Genomic DNA, 21,405 nt, shown 5'->3' with positions numbered 1-21,405 from the left:
CACTGCCAGACAAGCTAATTCATGAGGAAGATATTTTTTAAATTTCATTTTTTTTCTAGGTTAAGATCACTGAAAGTTATCCTGTAGACATTGATAATACTTCAGAAACTTGTCGTGTGGTGGAAAATGCTAAATTAGCTTGAGTGTATGAAGCCCATAAAACCTCCACAGCAAGATTTTAATATGCTGAACTATACCACGCTATGCCTGACCAGCCACCCAACCTGCTGTGCATTTAAATGAGCAACACCTCTCCAGCTCTTCGACAATTCTTTAAAACAAGTGTCAGGCAAACGCTACAATATCTGGGGCTCCCATGAAAGTACTGCAGCATGTTTCAAAACAGCATTATGAAGTTACAAAAGCATTGGCTTTACTTACCTCTGCTTCCTTTAAATGATTGCAGAGGACAGAGACGAATAGAGGGGAGAGAGAAGAGAAAGAAAGAAAGGTCAGTGATAATGACACAGTATGCTATGTCTATCAGTTCAATTACAACCCTCTGTTACTCATTCTGAATACTGAGCTCAGCTCGAGAGATTCATTTAATAGGAATCTGATTCTGAACGTAGTAGAATACCAAAGGACTTACACATGCACACACTTGCACTCGCGCTCGCAGCCTTATGAGATAGCCTTATTTGATGTGGCATGTAATTTGAAACACATCGAGGGCAAATTGTACAGGCAGAGTGGCAGCACGGCATAAATGAAGGAGAGAGAAGAAAGAGAGAAAGCGGGAGAGGCATGGAAGTAGTGCAAAAATAGAGGCAGGAGGAGGAAAGGCATATGATTTTACTGTATTTTTATTAAGCTAAAATGTGATGTGAGCAGAGACGAGATGAGAGGAGGGCATGTAAAACTGTCAGAGACAGAGACAGACAACTAGCCGCGAGAGGTATGCTGTAATAATCTGAATCTAATCTGTAGCTGAAAAATATCCCTTTTGATAACTCTCTGGATCTTGAGTTTGTTACTGAAGCTAACTAAATAATGCAGCAGCTAAATCAAATCCTCACTTAGGGAAAAAAAACAAAAAAGATCGTTCAGCTAAAGCTACAAACATTATGATCTATTGTGGTTATAAAACTATCGTCAAGTTGTACATTTTTCTGTATCGAACAGATGGATAGAAACCGAAACAGCTACATTTAATCCTTATGGACTGCAGACCGTGCAGTCTTTGTTTTCAAAAAAAAAAAAAGTTCAAATGGACAAAAAAGAGGGTGAAACAATGAGTTTGTTTGTGATGACTTATTTCCCAGAAGACTGTCCGAGGCTAAAGTGCAGTATCTGCAGGTCTGTGGGTTGTCTGCAAACCTTAAACACTTTGTTTTTCTCAGTTATACTGCTGCCTGACGCTGTAGATCAGCGCTGCACAGCCTGCAAATGCCTCCGAGGGAAATTTATGATTTTTAATATTAAAGCCATATAAGTAAAATTCAGTTCAGTTGACTTGATGCTAGTCAAGATACACAACTTCTCATCCATCTTTTATTTGAAGTTGGTGCATTTGACCACTTGTGTACTTGTTTACAACACCCACAGTAACTTTCGATAATCAGCAGCACTTTAGACTCTGATTCTCAGTGAATAGCTCTTCTGTATAGTTACGTCTAAACAAAGATCCAGTGAATGAACAGACATAAACATCTGTATCTGCTGCCTTGTTGATTTCTGTACCATCTGAACACAGTGTAACTTGTTGGTATCTTCTGCTGAATTCATTTTAACCTGCAGCCACGAACATACTGTGTGGACAAGAGAAAGTGTGTCATCTGTTCTCATCAGATAACAGCATTTACTGTCTACAATAGCGGGCTGCCGCTGAGGTGCTGTTGCCAAAGGAGCACTTGCACTGTTTTCTACTCACTGGCGTTACCTAAGGCTCATGCCGTTGCGACTAGGCCTCTTATTATTCAGCCTAAGTCACAGGGATGACCTTTCCTTGCCCAAGACCCCCATTAATATTTTAGTGTGCTCATCTCAAAAGCATTAACTGGCTGTTTAGCTCTCTGCGACACTGCCCCAATGTCATTCAAACCCTTTAAAGTGATTACAAGGAGATAAAACTGCGTCGTTATTATCATATCGTCTTTGATGGCGGTGGCGCTGGAACCTTCAGGAGTGAGAGTCACAGTTAACCAAGTCTGAAAAGTTGTGAACACTTTGCAGGAGCAAGCAAATATCGGAATTAAGTCTTTTTTTAGGGTTCAGTTCAAAACGCATTTAAAATTAAAAACAGCTGTCAGTGAAAATGGGGTTCCTTTATGATAGAATTGTACATGATGCAGTCTATTTAGCAGTGCGTCCTGCTTTAATTATGGCGAAATGACTGCACGTCTGTGTTTAAACACCTTCATGTCGCAGTGAGTAGTTCCATTAGACGTTGCTGTTAAGCAGCTAGACGAGCACGTTAAACTGGGCTGTGGTGCTCAGACAGCCTTCCCAGGGGCAGAAAATGGGCGAGCATGTCAATAAGGAAATGCAGTGGGAACGAGTGAAAACAACTCGATGTAAACTTCAGATCAACATACTGTATGTGCTACATTCGGTAATATGGATACTGGACTGTGTTGTGCTCACTGTCAGGCCCATCTCCAGTGTAGAAGCCAGTTTTCTGCTATAAAAATTAATACATTCTGTTTTGCCACCATAAGCAAAGGACCAAAGCTCTTGTTTTCAGAGGGTTAGCACAAATAAACCTCGTATCCTGAGGCGTGTACCATGAAGACAGATTAATGTGTTTGCGAGGCTGTTGAGCCTAAAGCCAGAGTTTTTAATGTCACAAAAAGGTGGCTCTGTTTTAACCTGTGGCTTATGCTGCTCACCTAACCTGCTCTGGAGGAAGTTTTGTTCAGAGGGCCGGATTTAAGTCGGCTGTAGGAAGCATCAACCTTTCGCCAGCTGAAGACCGTCTCCAAGAGCGCTAGATTTTCAGCTGAAAGAATATGTTACATCTACAAGCCTGTTGACCCGTACATGAGTAATGCCACTGAACAAAGCTGTGCATTTACAGTAAAGCAAGCTGTATGTGTTGTGACATGAATTCAGCGGGTGAGGCAGAAAATGCATAAATAGGCCCGTTTTAAAAATATATATTCTTAATCTTTTTTTCTTCTTCTGCATAGTCTGATGGTTTTGCAGCTAATAGAGCTTCATCAATAAAATGTTAATAAACTAATTTGATTTGGCCAAAAACTTAAAACTAATGTCTCCTTCATTATGGGACAGACCTAAATGTACTTCTTATTATTGTGTTGCACTAGACTATATGAAGTATAAAGTTCAAAGTGTGTAGCTGTCATGTCAGAAATAAGAGGCTGCACTGAGTTGAAAAAAAATGACATATACATATAAAAATAATGCATTAAACTCCACTTTTTTCACAGCAGCAAAGAGGCAGACTGATGAAGAAAACCTGCAACAAAGAAGGTCAATAACCTCCGTCGTAATCCCTTTAAGTTTGGATTGCAGTTTTAGGTTTGGTTGGACCAGCTAGCGCAGAGAAAACGTGGCTATTTCAGGCTAGCTTTTTTTGTCCACCCCTCAGGTTTCAGAAACTTGAAAAGCCCTCCTTCTACTTCATCATCATCCTGGATGTGCTAGTGGAAGAAATCAAGATAATATTGCATGTACACATCTTTTCCAGGTATCCAGTTTTGCTCCATGTGTGCAGGTGCCTCCTCAGCTTGAGTCATGTGACAAGTTAGTACCACAAATACGATGATAAAAGATGCCATCAGTCACTGTATATTCATTTAGTCATGATGGGATGCTGACTTTGTTTTTAGTGCTACAGTTATCCACCGCTTCAAATTTCATTTTTTAAAAATTGTATTTTCCACACAGTGAGGTTTTAAAATCAGGTTGTTATTGCACAACATGACTTCTTAAAGATGTATGAACAAATAAAACAGTGCTTTTGTTTTGCTGGTGAGGGAGATATCAAAAAGTATTTTATTTCTATGATAACTGGACAGACATTCATTCTGTTGGGTCTCCACGGGTCAGCTTGTGTTTTTTTTTTTTTTTTTAATCCAGTTTAAAGTGATGGGCCTGAGATCTCATCTGATAGCAGATCCCCAAGGAAGTCTGTGACAGGAAAAGGGCGAGAAGGAACAGAATCGATTCACAGGGGAACCGAAGCGGGAATGGCTTCAGCCCGATTAGCTTCTCTCAGCAGAAGTAACCTTCACTCAGAATGTGAGTGTGTGTGTGTGTGCATGATGCGCTTATACTCACAAGTGGGTAATTGTGAGTTTGCACAAACACTCCCATTAACATTAAAATAGGAAAAGCCAAGCCTGGAGTGCTGACTGAAGATGTCATAATCAGGGGATGAGGATGCAAATCTGGCCTCTTGGTGGAAACTAAACAGCATTAAAAATTTACTGTGTACTTTATGCATTTTATTCATGGCCCTGGAACCTCGCCGAATTCCTTCCCTCCCTCATCTTTTTCCCCAAAGACTCTAATTCATCCCCCTCTCCTCCTCCTCGCCTTCCTTCACTCCCCACCAAATCTCTACTGTTCTCCTTAGGCTACATATACTTAATAGACAAGCGCTGGTCTGAGATCTGATCAGCACCCTGTGAAGCTGATATATATGCTTTGTGAGCAGATAGCACAACTGAGCAGAGAGTGGATTCCAGAGATACACTGCATCAGATTACTGTACTGTTGGGCCTCTGCTAAAGCAAAGAGATTGCTGAGTAGGACCAGTGTATACAGCGTTGTTTCTACACTGACACTTTAGTGACTCAGAGAAGAAACACACACATTAAGAAGGAGAGAAACTGGGCAACTCATGAGCCTGTTCTCGGAATGAAACGTTGTACTTATTGGTATCAACAACATGTTTGTGAAACGTAAAATGTGTGAAGTCAAACAGTCACATCACCACAACTCAAGAAAAACAATAACGTGACCAAACCTAAAATCCAATCTCAGAACACCTCTCGTCTGTCATTTCTCATACACATAATATATAAAATTTGTGCCTTTCAAATGATGTCACATGAACCTCTACTTGCAGTTTATACAGCCTTTACAAGAGCAGTTAAAGCCATTATACTGATGAAGGTAAAAGGATTATTAGGGCTTATGAAGCCTTCCTGGCCATTGCCATAACGTTGAGTATTTAATATTGAAACTCATTAACTGTCACACACTTGACAAATTGCTCGGATTAGTAGTTTTCTAAGTGACTTTGAGGGAATGACGTGCAATTAATGTTATGACCAGCACTCAAACCGATGGCGATGTGAGGTCATGCAGCTTTGACTGAACTAGATAAGTGATATGAGCACAGGCTAATCTGCCGGTTCAAACATTACTGCCCTGGCACCGTCACACTGAACACATTTACGCCAACAGTGACAGCAGAGATGCTGTGATTAAGGACAGTGGCAGTCACCCCACTGAACCAATAAAGCTGCTGTTCTATGTGAATGTGGAAACAATATTAAACTGATTGACACAGGTTATGGGTGGGGGGGAAAAAAAAAAAACGTAATTAAAGAAGAATTAATAATCCTAGTATTGCATGCTAAGCTTATGATTAAAACAGTCTTTTGTTCTTGTATTATAACCACATGAAAAACACAATTTAACCACAATTGGAAACATATTTGTGCTGTACAAATAGAGTCTGATGGGCTGAGATAAAATATTGGTGCACTGCTCAGAATACAAAGGTGAGGATTTAACATAAATAAAAATGAGACTGACTTAATGGAGCAAAGGATTGTGCATTTTCCGTTCATTGTTTTCTATTTTACTTTGAGTTATAGGTTTACCATTTGAGTTCGTTGAGCAAGAAAGAAACAGAGTGGAGCTATACAGTATAACAAAGGGAAGAAAAGGAAGATGCGCTGGGACGAAGCAAGGTTTTAAAGCGCTTGAGGGAAGGGAAAACAGGAGGAGAATGAAGGTATGCCTTGCGGGAGCTGAGCAGGAGAGGAAACGGAAGAGAAGATGCAGAGTGAAGGAGGAAAGAGGACGTAACGAGAGAAGACATGGACGGAGGAGGAGGAGGAGAAAGGGGATGATGAGAGCACAGTGAGAAGCAAGAAAGACAAAGAACAGAAGGAGAACCGAGATGGCAGTTTGCTTTCCTGTAGCTGGAGTCTATGCAGTATTTGTGTCTACAGCCTTAAGATTGACAGGCAGCGTTTTATTCATATGAACAGACAGGTAACACTAAATATTACATGTGGTGCTGAGAAGATGAAGCAGCAGGCCACTGTACATGCACACACAAAAGCCTGTACCTGCTTCTGAGTCTGGCTAAACAAACTCAGATGAATAGTTTATTGGAAGGTACTCAAACTTTCTTGTCTGTTCCGTCTTTTCTCTCCCTCTCTTTGTCACAACACAGACACAAACCCTGAACCTTGCATCAGGACAATTCTACAACACAAGTGTATAATACTTCATTGTTGCCACAAGATCTTTTGTTTTTTTTGTTTTGGCTAACATGGAAAAAAAGAAACCTCCAAAGACACCAGCCACTTGGATTAGAGGCAGAACAGCCTGGTCTTCGACAGGACAGACCAGCTGGAGAGGTGCAGGAGCAGCAGAGCCAGCAGGACTCCAACATGTACCCGAACAACCCGAGAGAAGCCCTACTGGACTTTAAAAAAAAATGAAAATCAGAAGCTGGCCTCAGAACTTGCTGCCCTCAAGCAGCAGATGGCCTTCAAGGAAGTCAGCTTCCAGGTGGACAGGAAAAAAACTGACAAAGGCTCTGCGGTTAGCAAGAGCAGGCATTCAGACACCAGCTGAGAGGGACCAAAAAAAAAAAAAACCCCGAAAGAAATGGCAGCACACATCTGCTACATCGAGCAGCACCTCCAGGAGTGGGAGGCTGAGAAGGTGAAATGTTGCTGGGAGAGTAAATAGGACTGTGTCACTTCTTCCTGGAAGGAAGAAAATGACAGAATCTATGAGCTCTGGGAGAAGGAGGTCAAAGAACTCGACGAGGCCTCAAAGAAGAACCTCGTGTCTCAGGATGCAGAGTGGGAGCACAGGTGTTTTACACTCTGCAGGAGGAAAATAAGAAGATGAGCCGGGTCATTGTGAGAAAGGATGACCTGATCACTAAAATAACATCTGACAAAAACGGATCTCGATGTGGAGGACATGGACACCTCGGCAAAGAAAGAGGCTGAAAAGAAGGAGGCGAGAGAAAAGGAGAATAGTGGAGGAGCAATGCCCTTTTTCTGCTTCTAACACCCTTCTCTCCCCCATTATGAAATGAAATTACATGACACTTGACTCTCCGAAGACTGCAAAGCCTTGAGACCTTAAGACTAACAATACAAACAAGAACAGCAGCAGGCAAGTCCTACATAGCAATGAACCTTACACAATGACACCAATTAATAGGCCTATGCATTGAAAACACTTGAAGTCAGTGTCTCGAATATTCAGAAAACACTTCTCATGGAGTATTTAAATCAAAGTGTTCATGTAATTTCAAAGGTCAGCATTCAGAGACGTGAAAGTTTTTGCAAGTGACTTACAGTTTCTTTTTTTTGTTTTGTTTTACATACACAGGACTTCATTGAAAACTGCACTCAGAAACAACACTAGAAAACAGCTAGTTCATGTGTTTTGTTGTCTGCCCACGCTAGAAAGCTAAATTTGCTCCCAACAGCAAGTTTCAGACACTGTTGGATCATCCAATAAGCACTTTAGGGGTCAGTGATATAGTGCCTGCTGTCAGTGGTTAAATCTGATGTTTACAGACACATCTGCCTGTCTAATCTTTACAGACAGATGTGGTGTAGTCAGACAGACACACAGCCACGATTAGGCTAAAAATAAACATGGTTGGATCATTAGAACAATGATTTTTGTCCAGGCTGTAAAGTTATGTAAGGATCTGACTAACCAATGACAACATGCGCATTCGCAGCCAATCGGGCTTCTCTAAACTGAGACAAACAACTCCTTTTCTTTCTGCTTAACTTCCTCCTTCTCCCCGTGGCTTTCTATTTTTATAGCCTCCCTCATTCATCAACTCTCTTCCTCTCTGTTTTTTTTTTCTCCCTCTCTCTGCTGAACACATCCCCCAACAGAACCAGAAACTGAAAAAATGTGGCTCAAAGCCGACATCAAAAATCTGCTTCCTCTTCATTCTGTCCTTTCTTTTCACATTAATGAGGGGAAAACCATCACTGAGCAGACTGTTATTCACAATATCTTGCCATCTTCACACTCTTTAGAATTATCTCCTATTCCCAATAACTTCCCCCAAACTGGCTTCCTTCCATTCTTACTCGTACTTTCTCTCAGTTTCAGGATACCGAACATGAAAATCAATCAATGACAAAGGAAGAGGAGGAGTGGAAAAAGGAGAGAGAGTATAACAAAAAAAAAAAAAAAGGATGCTGAGAAGAGCAGGGGACTAGGAGAAAAGTGGAGACTGAGGAAACAAAGAAAAAGGAAAAGACAAAGAAACATACTGATTGTGGAGCTCTGCAAAATTGCAATCTCTGACAGAAACAAAGTCTTTGAAAGAAGAAGAACTCAGGATAGAAGAATGACACTTTGGACTCAACAACATGACCAGATGTCAGGGCATTTGCATTTGTTTCTTCATCCAAATGTCAAAAAATTAAATGTTGGGATAACTTTTGAAATGATGAAAAGAAAAAAGTGAAAAACAATCTTTTTTTTTTTTCACAAAATGTATTATTTGATTCTGGTAGTTTGTGTGGAAGCCAACTAATTAATAAAACAAGAGTATTATGAGCACTATAAAAATATCGTGCTGTTAAAAATGTCTCCTTCTGGTACATTTTGTGCTTCACAAATCAAAAATTAAATCCTATTTGATGCCAGAAAGACGGAGACAAGTTTAATCTGAGAATACCCTCAAGGTTGAATACGTTTTTACATCCATCGTTCAGCCTCATCAGAAGGCAGAAGGGCTTTGAGCTGCACCCAAAGGCAGGGTGAAAATCGTGCTATCGGGCAAGGAGAGGAAAGGCAAGACACAATAATCTGTAACAAATGGAGATAACACGACCCATGTTCAGACTTTCCTAGAAGGCTTTGGCACTCGTTTGTATACGCGAAAAAGAGTGAGCTGCTGAGAGAAGTTCAAACTTGCTTCTCGCCTCGCAAAATACCCGACTAATCGCTGAAGTAGGTGTGAAAAACACATTGTCAGTTCAGGAAAGGTGCAGAAATCATAAGTCGTTCTCATTGTTGGCAGCTTAAATGTATTTCATTGAGGGGAGCTAGTTCCAATACTTTCCATGTGGGATCCATGTGATGGCTTATTGGGACTCTTCATGGAACTGTTGGTACCAAAATTTGTTTCACCTGTGCTTTGTCTGCTAAGTGCAGCATTAGCACATCTCTTTCAGTGTTGAAGGAGTGTGTCGGGAGGGCTTTCATCCACTGATCAACCATCTGACAAGAGCTTTGGAGGAGATCAGCGACACCTTTACCTCTCGCTATTTATGCATGACCAAACAATGCAGCAGGTTGAGATGTAATGATGACAGCGCGTCACACATAATTCAGTTAACTGAATCATCTTCTTGTCTTTTGCACACATGGAAGGATATATTACATCTCTCTGGCAGAGACGTAAAGCCAAATTTAGCAAATACCGCACATTTTCATGGATTTATCTGCCACTTTTGTTCTCTCTTAACTGTTAAGTCTTCAAAAGGTCGGAAAGTTTGAAGAAAAAAACCTCATTATTTCCCAACAATGACATCTTTGATTTGCTTGCTTTGCCTGACCAAACGCTCAGTACCCAAAGAGGTTCAATATGTGTGCTACTCACAGTGACGTAAAACAGAGGAAGGCAGCACATTCTGACATTTCAGAAAATGGAGTGAGCAAATGTTTGATATTGTTGTTGGGTACATTTCTAAAGCAATAATCCTTTCAATTTAATTTGTGCACTATTTATTTGTCATTACAATTAACATCATTAGTACGGCGACTGCTCAGGGCTTGATTTATTAGTGAGATGTTGTGTCTGGTCCTGCCTATGCCAACATTTAAAGCTCTGCCAGGAAATGTGGATGCTGCTTCCGGCGAGTTAGTAAATGAATCAACAACAGACTGACTGCCTGCAAAAAGCGACAGAGTCAGAAAGTGACAAGAATAAAGATGAAAAAAAAAGCTTAGCCACGTGTTCGAGTTAAACACAGTGACAGAGAAAGGACTGAGGAGAATGAGATCAAGGCAGTGGCAGAAGGAAACTGACAAGTAAAAACACAAAGTCTAGAACACTTTGCTTGTGATTCAGACATTTTCCTCCACACACCTTGCTAAGTCTCATGTTAGTAGCTGTTCCCAACTCCCTTTTTGCTGTCAGGGCAACATTTCATCACCATGTTAGCTTTACAGCAGCTCGCAGGCATATCGAGGTCAACGTACATCTAAGTCTGGGGGAGAAACACGCTGGCGGACAGAGTGTAAGAAATAATAGATAGGACAGCCTATCACTTGATTAGCCTGACACTGCAACAGGTCTGCTGCCCCCGGCGGTTTGATTGGCCAAGCAAACAGGCAGCAAAGACACATGAAAGGAAATGTTGTTTCTTGACTTTTCTTCTCCAGTTCTTGACTACAGGTCATTTAGTATTTCAGAATAGTGTGTTTCTAGTGCAGGTCCTTGGTTTTCTTATCTGTGAAGTGAGCCCCACCAGTGAGTGCGCAGCCATAAACCTGATGATGATGAACAGAGCCTGCTGCTGCCGCTGCTGTCTGCTAACAATCTGCTATGCTTCCATAACCTCTCCTTGGTGTGAAAAACAAAGCCGTAGCTGCCTTTCCTTCTGCTCCTGGAAAAAAAAAAAAAAAAAAGCGTTCTCTCAACACCTTGCTGTAAATATTTCTGTTTCATTTTCACAGTTTCTGCTCTAACCAATAGCTGGTACTTCACTGGATATACATCTTTAGAGTGAATATTAAACTGTTAATAGCCCCCTTGGTTCTGCTGTGTCCTGGAAGTGTTGTCTACACTACATCTAAATGCCCACAGCTGCATAATTTATGTGAAACGTGGTACAGAAAGCGATATTTGGAAGGAACAGCAGAAATCACAGAGAGAAAGGAAATGCAGCTAAGCATCTCTCTTTTTGCTTTCAAACTAGCGACTAGATCTTCAATTTGTCGCATTACAGGGAACCTATTGTAATAAAAAGTCACATCGGGTGTAACTGAATCCATATATTTGCATTGATGAGCTGCACGAAAGCCTCTGAATGAAGACAGAGGAAAACACAGATAAGTAAAGGTTGCAAAAGTTCACAACAGTCATAATATATTCATATGGCAACTCGGTTTCTCTCTCTCAGTGAGAGTTAGTACCATAAACAGAGATCTATTGAGTCTCGCTGTGAAAATGCATGAAAAGTGGAGGAAATTATGCAGAAAGAGTATGAAAGGGACCATCATACCAGGCATACAGCCTCTTATTTTGGGCAGTTCTTGTTCTAGCCCAAGTTCACCGACAGAATTCAAATACACTGATTTAAATTCAGCCAGCTAACTTCCTGTACAAAACTATCCAATCTTTTTTAAATACCATCCTATCTGACAGAATCCCTCAGCTCCTGTCGGCATCCCATAGTGATACTGCAGCAGTGGCGACGGGCCAAGTGTTAAGCCAATCATACACAGGCTCTCTTATCTGTCTGCTCCACTGGGGAAACAAGGGAAGAGCTCAGGAGGACGGAGAGATAAATGTCCTTTCTTTACTCCAAGTGCATTACTCTGCTCTGTTTAATCCTTTTCTCCTCCTCTTTCCTCTTTCCTCCACCTCAGTTCCCCTCGGTAGGTTTGCGGACTTCGCTCCTCCCTCAGTATGTGAGAGATTTCCTGAACCAGAGAGTCAGAGGAGCCCTGCACTGAGCTATCAGGCAAAAATGGAGTACATTACTCACACATATTTAACTGTACTAGGCAGCTGTACATACATGCATAGTGCGTGTATGAGTAAGAAGATTGTTTCAGACACAAACTCTGCTCTGTTATCTAACAGCAGCTGAATTTGTTTGCTTCATGTCTAAATGCGAACCCTTGTCACTTTACTGTAAATTCGCTGTTGGCAATCTCACTTGGTCAAACCTCGTAACACTTTAAGATCACTTTCAACGTAAGCAGTCAACAGTAACGTACAGACATACACAGGCAACGGCACTTTGAGTTACGTGAAGTGATTTAAGGAAAACTTTATTCACATTTCTGCATCAATATTCATCCAAAACTGCCACAGAGCACAAAAGACACCGTTTGTGTACCAAACAAATACTTGCAACAAACCCTTTCTCTTTTAATTTGCGCTACAATTTCAAATCTATTTGGCTTCAAATTGAAATGTCCATAATAAGAAAACTTCACTGCGATAAAAACAGACGCTAACAGATTAACTAGAGTTTTTAGTATTCAGGAAATCAGAAATAAACCAGACTGTTAGTTATTTGGACAGTTTGATAAGCTGCTATTAGCACAGATTTCATCTCTTATTGTAGTAAATAGTTATTACACATCACTTGGTGTTTAGTCTAATCTTGTGTGAATGACAAATATGGTGTGCGCACAACGGCTCCCTCCGCTACTGTGAGAGTTACGTCTGAATGAAGCCAAGAGGAACGTTAACAGAAAAGTGATGTCTGAATGAGAGAATGCCGTCACTTTAACTGATTGATGAAGGCAGCAATGTTGCAGATCCCACGTCTGAAAAGGGCTGAAGTGTGAGAATGCATGTATGAGTGTGTCAGAAAGTGTTTAAGCTTCTGATTGAGAACATGTGTATGCTCAGTATGCGTGCGGTCAATACTTTTGGAAGGGATCAAACTTTACCTGGAAGTTCCTACCACAACACGGCCCTGTGGGGATGACACCTACTCGCGAAGATGCAGACAAATGCAAACATAAAGAATGTGCATGTAGGTTTAATTGTTTTGATTATCCTCCAAGTCCACGTCTTGAACAACAGAGACTTTCCCTTCAAAGTTTTGGAAAAGAATGATACAGGTTGCCTTGAGAGGAATTTTATCCTGCTTGATGAGCACGCCAAGTCCTTGGCTCAGTCCTGTCTGCGTATGGTGAGGCGGGAGTTGGGCTACAAAGAGCCTTGCGAGTTGAACTTTGAATATTTACCTCAAATATTAAGTCAGCTTTACACAGCTGAAGACCGGGAGACTTGTCTAACGCCAATACCAACAATGTACACTGAGGGCCTTCCTGGTCACCCGTAAAATAAGATCCCATACACACAAAAACATACATCCATTCTCACTCATACACAAGCACACATATACCTTCATGCTCACACACACAAATTCTGCATGCATATACGTGTGTGAGTGTGTGTGACAGTAATGTATGAACGTGTAAGTCAGGTGTTCAATTTCGGCCTCGACAGCTGCTCATACTCTGTTTCTCGCCTTCTTTATTTTCGAGTTCTTCCTCATTCACCTTCATTCTGCACCGACACTTTCTGTCTCTCTTACTATTTGCCTGTCTGTACGCAGAGTAAACGCTGGTGGAAAGTTCAAAAGAAGCCTGTGGGAAGAAACTCTCACATCTCACTGCATGTGTGTATTTATGTGTGTGTCTTTGTGCCGGTGCGTACCTGTCTCTAAGGCTTTGTCAAACTAAATGCAAGTCAAATAAATGCAAACAAAACATCCGCACTCGGCCCCAGACAAGCTCACACTCTAAACTTTGCAGCTTTTTGTTTTTTTTAGGTTTTCTGTGTGAATGGAGAATGAACATTTTTTTTTGGTCTTTGTTGTGATAAAATGATAGTCTGAATGTGGGTTTTCCTGGAGGTCATCCAAACTGTTTTTACAGTAAATGCTGAGCTCAGCCGTAATCCAAACCAGCCAATATATCCTCCATTTTACTGGTCTGTGATTATATTGTTGGAGCTTATGTGTGTTTCGTGAACAGAAAGGCTGACATCTTTGCAACTCCATGCGTACACAAAAATCTTTATATTCACGCTGAATCTAAATATAGAGCTCAGATTTCTCTACTGACACAACACATATACAGTACTTGTGGGTGTCAGACTGTGCTCTGTGAATATCTGAGGTTTTCAGTTTTAGAACTAAACTAACAATTATTTTCTTTATTGAATAATCAGTTTGATCATTCTCACTACATTGATTAGCCGTTTGGTCTAAAAAAACATCAGAGAAAAGGGGGAAATCCATACCATAATTTCACAAGATGAGTTCAAGAAGATGTTTACAGTTTTTAACCCTCTGAACCCCAAAACCTGACAGCTGGTATGACAGGCATGTTACCTTAAAAAAAACACAAAAATCCTCAGATTCTTCTTTCCAGTGGTCCTTGAACTACTCATCTGTGCCATTCTGTCAGGAGAATTATCCAGAACTAGTGTAAAATGATGATATTTCATCGAAATCACGTTCCACTTTCCAGAATCCAAATTCTGTAAAAAACTAAAATCCTGCACCTCTTGCTGCAAACATGAAGCCATGATTGAATCAGCTGCAACAAGCATTTATGTGTGTATTTTTGGCTCAACTTGGCTGAACTGCATGCTGTGTTTACATCAGTGCTGCTCCATCAGGGCCAGCAAGGCCTTCTTTGCTGGCCTAAACTCTATCAGAATCACTGACTTATGCTGTAATATGTTCCCATTAATCTTTTGACATTATTCCCAACAGTCTATTCTCTTCATTTCATAGTGTGTATCTGGGCTGTGGCGCTTACAGCAGTGTATGTTTATATCAGAGCTTTTATCCAATCATATTTCAGCCGTCATGTGTTGCCAGGGTCACAGAAATCTGCCCTGAGGCCTTCAGAATCAAAATTGCAGGTGTCTGTAGCTTAAAATGCATTGTAATGAAACTGTTGGTTTAACCAATCAGATTTAGAGTTGGTGGTCCCAGGGCCAGCTAGCTGGCTTACGATAACGTCAGTATTTTCACGTCCTCTGATTGCATGGTCAATTCCTATCTGTAGCAACCTGCACACGCTAAAACTTTGTCATAAAAGTATTATTAGTATTAGCAAACAGTCATAGTTATTGAACTTTTGTTTTGTTTTTTCTTATGATTTATGGCGTTGTAACTGTGGTATACTGCACAGAACATGTTGTTGAGTTCTCTCTGCTTCCTGTCAAGGTTGCTCTGTTTCTATAGAGATGCAGCACTTTATATTGCAGTAAACAAAAAAAACAAGCCCCGGAACTGCTTGAGATTCAGAGGGTTAACACCCCAAGTTTTTCAGTTTACTATATCGATTTCACTTGTATAGTAGTAAAGTTGCCTATGTGCTGGGGTTCTGCTTAAGCATGTCCTGTTATGGTGCATGCTTTGCGTTTTTGGGATAACAACTAACCTAAGAACACGCCTCTTTCCCTTAAGGATTTAGGGAAAGAACCATCCAAACAAGGAAAGAACCATCCAAAACAAAGGGCACATCTTACAAGGACAACAACATCCCATATGGAAAAGTCAAGGTCTGATCCAGAGTGAGTCAACTCAGATATAGCAAACAGATTCCACACAGCCGCACACAGATCGACAAATAATGTGGATATATTCACACAAGCACTGCTGCGTCTACTGGAGGGAAGGAAAGAGGATTTTAAGCAGGACACCAGTGTGGACAAATATTGTACTTCTTTATGTTTGCATCACTGTCTCATAAACGCAACACAGTCGGCGTAATGTCTGATCAAAGCCAGTAGTTACGAGCACCAAGACTACTCCCTGACACCACAACCATCACACGCGCACACACAAATCCACAGCTCTGCGACCCACAGCAGCCAGGAGCTAATTTCACACAGTCTCACGGGGGTTTAAAAGGCTTACTCAGGAACCGAGTCAGTGAGGGAAACAAAGAGAGAAAAGGAAAAGGTGCTGATGTAGGGAAACAAGGAGGAGAATGAATCGGAAAAGCGGGATGAAAAAGATGGAAAACGAGGAGAGCAGTGAGGAGGGAGATGAAGCAAACACAGTAGCAGATTTAAAATGTTACAGTCGAGAACCGCAACAGCTGACAGACATCTTCATCTCGATAAGCACACTCTGTCAAAACTAAAGTCTTTATAAACAATGCGCTCGATCCCCTTCGCACTTGCAGATGAATTCAACAGTTATTGTTCTGTCAACACCTTTCAAGGCTCCTTTCCATCAAGTTTTTATACAATAATTCTTGTGAAAATACAGTTTAGTTCTTTATATTATACTTGCATGTGTTTGTTTGACGTCATTTAACATCTGGCATTGGAGAACATTTCAAATAACACAGTTTAAAAAGCAATTTAAATGTTAAGACTTAATCATAGCCAAATAGAGCTACACAAAATATAACAAATGTGATCAATCAAAGTTATCAATGTTGGTCAAGAAAACGAAATTGTTTGTTTATGATGGTAATTTTATTAAAGGCGCAAGGATTGCTTGATTGATTGAGAAATGTAAATTATATGCATCTAAGTTTGTAGACATCTGACCAAATGCTTAAATCAATTTTCAAACAAATATGACAAACACTTTATAGTTCCATCTTCCTAAATGCAAAAACTTTTCCTTGTCTCACATTGTAGCAAAGTCCTAAAAACAAGTCTGAGATCTTTAACTTATCACAAACTGCAGCAGTGTTGTCCCTGACATAGAGATGTGAGGACTCATTTGACCTGATTTAGCTCATAAAATAGTAGCCTGCTTCATTTTTGGACACATTAGTTCACTGACTCACCATTCAGCAGTCTAAAAATACTGTAAGTGTCTGTCAGTGTGAACCTGGTGCTGGGGATATTCCTAGCACACACACACACACACACACACACACACATTTCTGTTCTGTATACAGTAGCAACCATATCGAGTATCACACCTCAGTATTTTTGTGTAAATGACCAAAATGTTTCTGTAGCGCCGAAAACTGTCAAAACAAGATGACACTGAATGTGGAGAAATCCGTAATCTTGTTTTCCAATTCACTGATCTGATTCTTGTAATTTGGAGGTTTTTTTTGTTTTTTTTAAAGGTAAAGTTCTTGTTCCGCTTCTTGTGTCGAAGCACCGATGATGATTCGGGTGCTTTGGCTTCTTTTATGAACAGAAAGAAAAAAAAAAAAAAGGTTGATAGAAAAATATGTGTCACAGTAAAGGATTGGAAAAAGTAGCACTTTGGTATTTGGTACCAACACTCTGACATGACATTGGAGCTAGAATCAAACAATTTCTAAGAATATTTGGCCCTAACAATTGTGGGAGAAGAGAGGGACCTCTTTCTCTTCAGCTACTGTCATTGAACCATTTACCACACCGAACCAGAGCAATACAGAGTCAAACACTGTCTTTGTTAGGCAGAGAAAGACGGACCGCACCATAGAATCTGCTGCCATTCTAAACTGCTATTACAGTATCTCAACTCCCTCTCTCGACAAACAAACAACATCAGGTCCCTAACAAGCCCACATGGGGATTGGCCCTTCCAACTGCGTAATCATTGCACTGATTGGCTGAAGGATGTGTTCTCTCTGCAGGGCTGACTCAATGATCTATTACAATTACTATATGCTATAAGACCCTCGGCGCTGCACAATCGTACTGGTAACGTGCATCCCACCGATATTACCCCAATCTGAGTCATGTGTGAAATGACAAACGCAAAAGTCTTTCTTCTTTATTCTGATTTACCAAAGGCAAAAGCAAAAGCAGATTTAATGAGCCCTCCGGGGAGAAGCGTTCTCGCAGTGCTTTCATTGTTTGATGGAAGCCTTATTTTTACCCTTTACAGGTGAGACGAGGATTTCAACTCGTCCTGATCATATACAAACCCCACTTCCTTTGTTTGCCCATTTATGATGAAAGAGAGCAGAGCACAGCTAAAAAAACAATAAGAAAGCCACATGTTTTTGTTATTATTTGGTTTGACTTGAGTACAATGGATCTGAAATGAAACAGTGATGTGAAGGTTAAATTCAGCTTAAATTTGAGGAGCTTTACATCTATAATTGGTCAACAGTGTAGGACTTCATGGCATTTTTTATGTTGTCTTCTAGTTTCAGGACAATAATCAACGCAAACCACTAAATTACTCGAACTGGGTACATTAGTGACCTAAACATTATTTAATTGAACAAACTCTAACTTCTAACATATTAAGTTAAGTGCTACGGGTCTTACAGTGTTCCTGCGATGTGGCTGTTACCATATAAACCCTCTTATTAACTGTAACTGATCAGGTGTATCGAATCCTTCTAAGTCCTAGAAGATATCCAAATTAGTTTCTTTCAACATTCATTCAAAAAATATTCGAATGATAAACTCACTCCAAAATGCACTTGATACATAGCATTGATTAAGCTCCACATCGTGTTCTATCAGAATAACATCTGTGCTTGGGCCTGACCAGCAAACGTACTATTAGATGTCTGTGTCTTCTGTGCATTATGACAGATTTCTTAACACAAAAGCAAAATATACACACAAAGCACATCTTGATTCGTGTGTCTTTTTTTTTTCATTCTGACAGACTACAAGATGATCAAACACTTGCCTTTTGGGCCAAATGGGGCCAGTTTCATTCAAGCTGCAACTTCGGCCTCCGTATGCATCTGCAATTTGCAATCTGAGTTACAATCATTTGTGAAATGTTGGCACGATTTGTGATCTGGGCGTGAGTATTGCTCCCAAATGGCTTTTGTGCAACAGGACCCTCCATCTTTTCATCCGTTCTTCAGAAATTGTTAGAAATGGCTTTGCTGGATCCTGTGTTACCCTACAATGTCACTCACGCTGAGTCCGAGCCACCGTTGCTTTTTCACTGTCTGCATTAAATCAGCATTGTGTTCGTGGCCAAATCAAGATGTGTTCCCGGGTGGTACTTGTAAACAAGAACGCTCCTTTTGCTTTGTTGTGTGTGTTTTACCAAATATTCATCATCTGTGGTAAAGGAGTTAGTAAAGACATCTTGAGCCCACACAAGGTCTATGACGTGTTGTTATGCAAAATGAATCTTGACTGACCAGTGTGATACTGGGTTCCTTAAATGGTTCCTTCCAGATGATGACAGACATTAACCCTAAGTAGTTGTGATGTGGTTTCTTTGTAAACCCATAATAGTTAAGTCATTTAATTAAAGCTTTGATTAAATGCACAATCCTTTTAAAATCCAGCGTGTTGGTGTTCAGACACTCAGATCCTCGTGTCTTATTGGTCAAAACTAAGACTGAGAAGATTTAGATGTTCGTCGCTATGGATAAAAGCGTTTGCTAAATGAAATGGTAGAATTGTAGAAATGTAGGATTGAGGACCTTAACTTATGTAATGACTCAACTAGGTGGGAGAAAACTGCAAACCCCTGATGTTGACTTTCACTAATGTCTACAGGTAAAAGGTTTTCCCGTGTGATAAACACAGTTCAGCCTGTGGAGCTGAGTGTAATCTGTCAAATTTTAAAAGGTTTGAATGCACCAACACAGTTTGTGATACCTTTTGTGGGAATGACATCATCAGGATTTCAGAATCAAAACATTACATGATGTTTTGTCAAATTAAAAGAGCAAAACCAGTTGTTATAGCATCTAAATATTCCTACAGACCATGTCAAAACTGATATGCACTGGAAAAAAAAGAGACAAATGAAGGCATCAAACCAGTGAATTAATTGTTCTGTGTGGAAAAATCTCCTGTTTGAACACTAGTTATCTCTGTTAAAAAAAAAAATCTGAGATGCCGGCCAATCAGAGGAGTGGAAGTTTGTTCAAGACTTGCAAGCAGTTCAAGCAACTGTTCCAAATCCACACACAATCCTTTCACAAGTCCCAAATGACAATGGTTTTCCATTGTTTTGGCAAAATACACTTTTCAATATCCCAGTTGATCCAGTTAGCCAGTTTTGGTTCTCCTTCCAATTCGCCAACAACATGTCGACCTTCACAAGACTACGTCAAGGCTTCTGTGATAGTCCTACGAACTTTAATGCTGTAAAGGAAAATCTGGAATTATTCACACTCCTGGGAGACAGCGCCCTTTAACAGTAGCATGGTGACCTTTGGGTATGTTCGCCCACAAGTTGTAAAAGATTTCTGTTTCCGTTCTGTTTGTGGCTGCACTCTTGGATCTTCAAATGTCTAATATACTCCAAACACAGCAGATGCCTTGACACTTGCTCCAGTTGGTAGATTAACAGATCCATGTGCCCTAATCTGAAGATCCGTGTTGTAATTCTTCAGTCAATCATGATTGTAATTATAGTGTACTTTACATGTCTTCTAAAACAGTGAAAGTGAACTTGCTGGGGCAAGTAAAAGCTCTCACTACTCTCCCTCTTCTCAATTCTGGACCACAATATGAGTCTAGTCAGTCGTCTTTCAGCCGTGCTCCAGCAGAGGTGCTTTTACACGCACCATCACCTTGACTCTCCCCAGCTGCTCCCTGGAAAACCTTGTATTTCTACACCGAGCAGCAACAGAGTTCAGCGGCTTAGTCTCCATTTTATATCCACTTAGATCAGTCAAGTCAGCCCTAATGCTTCTATTAAAACCCCTTCTTTCTCGCCGTGTAATTACGAGATCCGTATAATTAGACTGAAAACATGAGAGTCATGCTAAAGATACTGAGTAGATAGCGGGGCTGGAAGCAATCCACTCACTTAAAACAACAGCGACTCCTCTGAGGAGCGCTCAGAAGATCTTTACAGTCATCTATGCTTAAAGCTCTTTACAAAAGCTCTCCGGATTGAGACGTGGAGAAGCGTGTAAAGAACGCCCCTCACACACTCTTCCTGTCATGCAGCTGAAACAGTGATTCAGTCAGGGTGATGGAGGAGCCTAATAGCGTTTCCAGAAGCCCTGCTGTAAATGCAGATTTGTTTTGGTTGAAGCTCTTGGAGTCAAGAGCCGTTCTGTGAGGTCCTCTGTGATTTTTTTCCGAGAGCTGCTTTGAATAATGACTGCGATCTACAACATTCACCTAGACAGACAGGCCGGTTTGCCATTCAGTACAAGGACTGAAAACGTGCTGTGCAGACCTGTCAGGAGGTCTATCTGGAGACTCTTCATCAAATAAAGTGCACAAAGAATGCGCGATGAGACACAGTCTGTTTTTTCATCATTTGCACTTGGAAAGTCTTATGCCATTTCCCAATAAAGAGAAAGAGAACAATTACAGGCACATTTTCACAGCTAGTTGTCACTGCTGTCACCCCCCACCACCACCCCCTCCCCCATTCACTAGTGATTTTCTTTTCTTTACCCATCTGGAAAACCAGCTGACAACTAAAAACCCCAAATGCATCTATTTACTGCGTCTCATCTTTTCTTTCTAACACCCTTCGCTTCTTTCCATCTCTTCTTAATTGCTGTTAAATGAGATTTGAGCTTGTGCATACAGAGACAGTGTTTAGTGGATTTTCTTTTTTACTC

General features: G+C 40.6%; 1 protein-coding gene across 1 annotated transcript in view; it reads right to left on the bottom strand.

Annotated features, from left to right (window-relative positions):
* The window catches only part of spock1 (SPARC (osteonectin), cwcv and kazal like domains proteoglycan 1), a 112,575-nt gene that overhangs the window by 53,361 nt on the left and 37,809 nt on the right, over nucleotides 1-21,405 (bottom strand). The window contains exon 3 of the mRNA XM_008284571.1: nucleotides 382-390. Coding sequence (XP_008282793.1) covers nucleotides 382-390 — 9 coding nt within the window. The remainder of the gene's footprint in view (nucleotides 1-381; nucleotides 391-21,405) is intronic.

Source organism: Stegastes partitus, unplaced genomic scaffold, assembly GCF_000690725.1.
Source record: "Stegastes partitus isolate 25-593 unplaced genomic scaffold, Stegastes_partitus-1.0.2 Scaffold364, whole genome shotgun sequence".
Classification (NCBI taxonomy): Eukaryota; Metazoa; Chordata; class Actinopteri; family Pomacentridae; genus Stegastes; species Stegastes partitus.
This window is presented reverse-complemented; position numbering and strand designations above follow the sequence as displayed.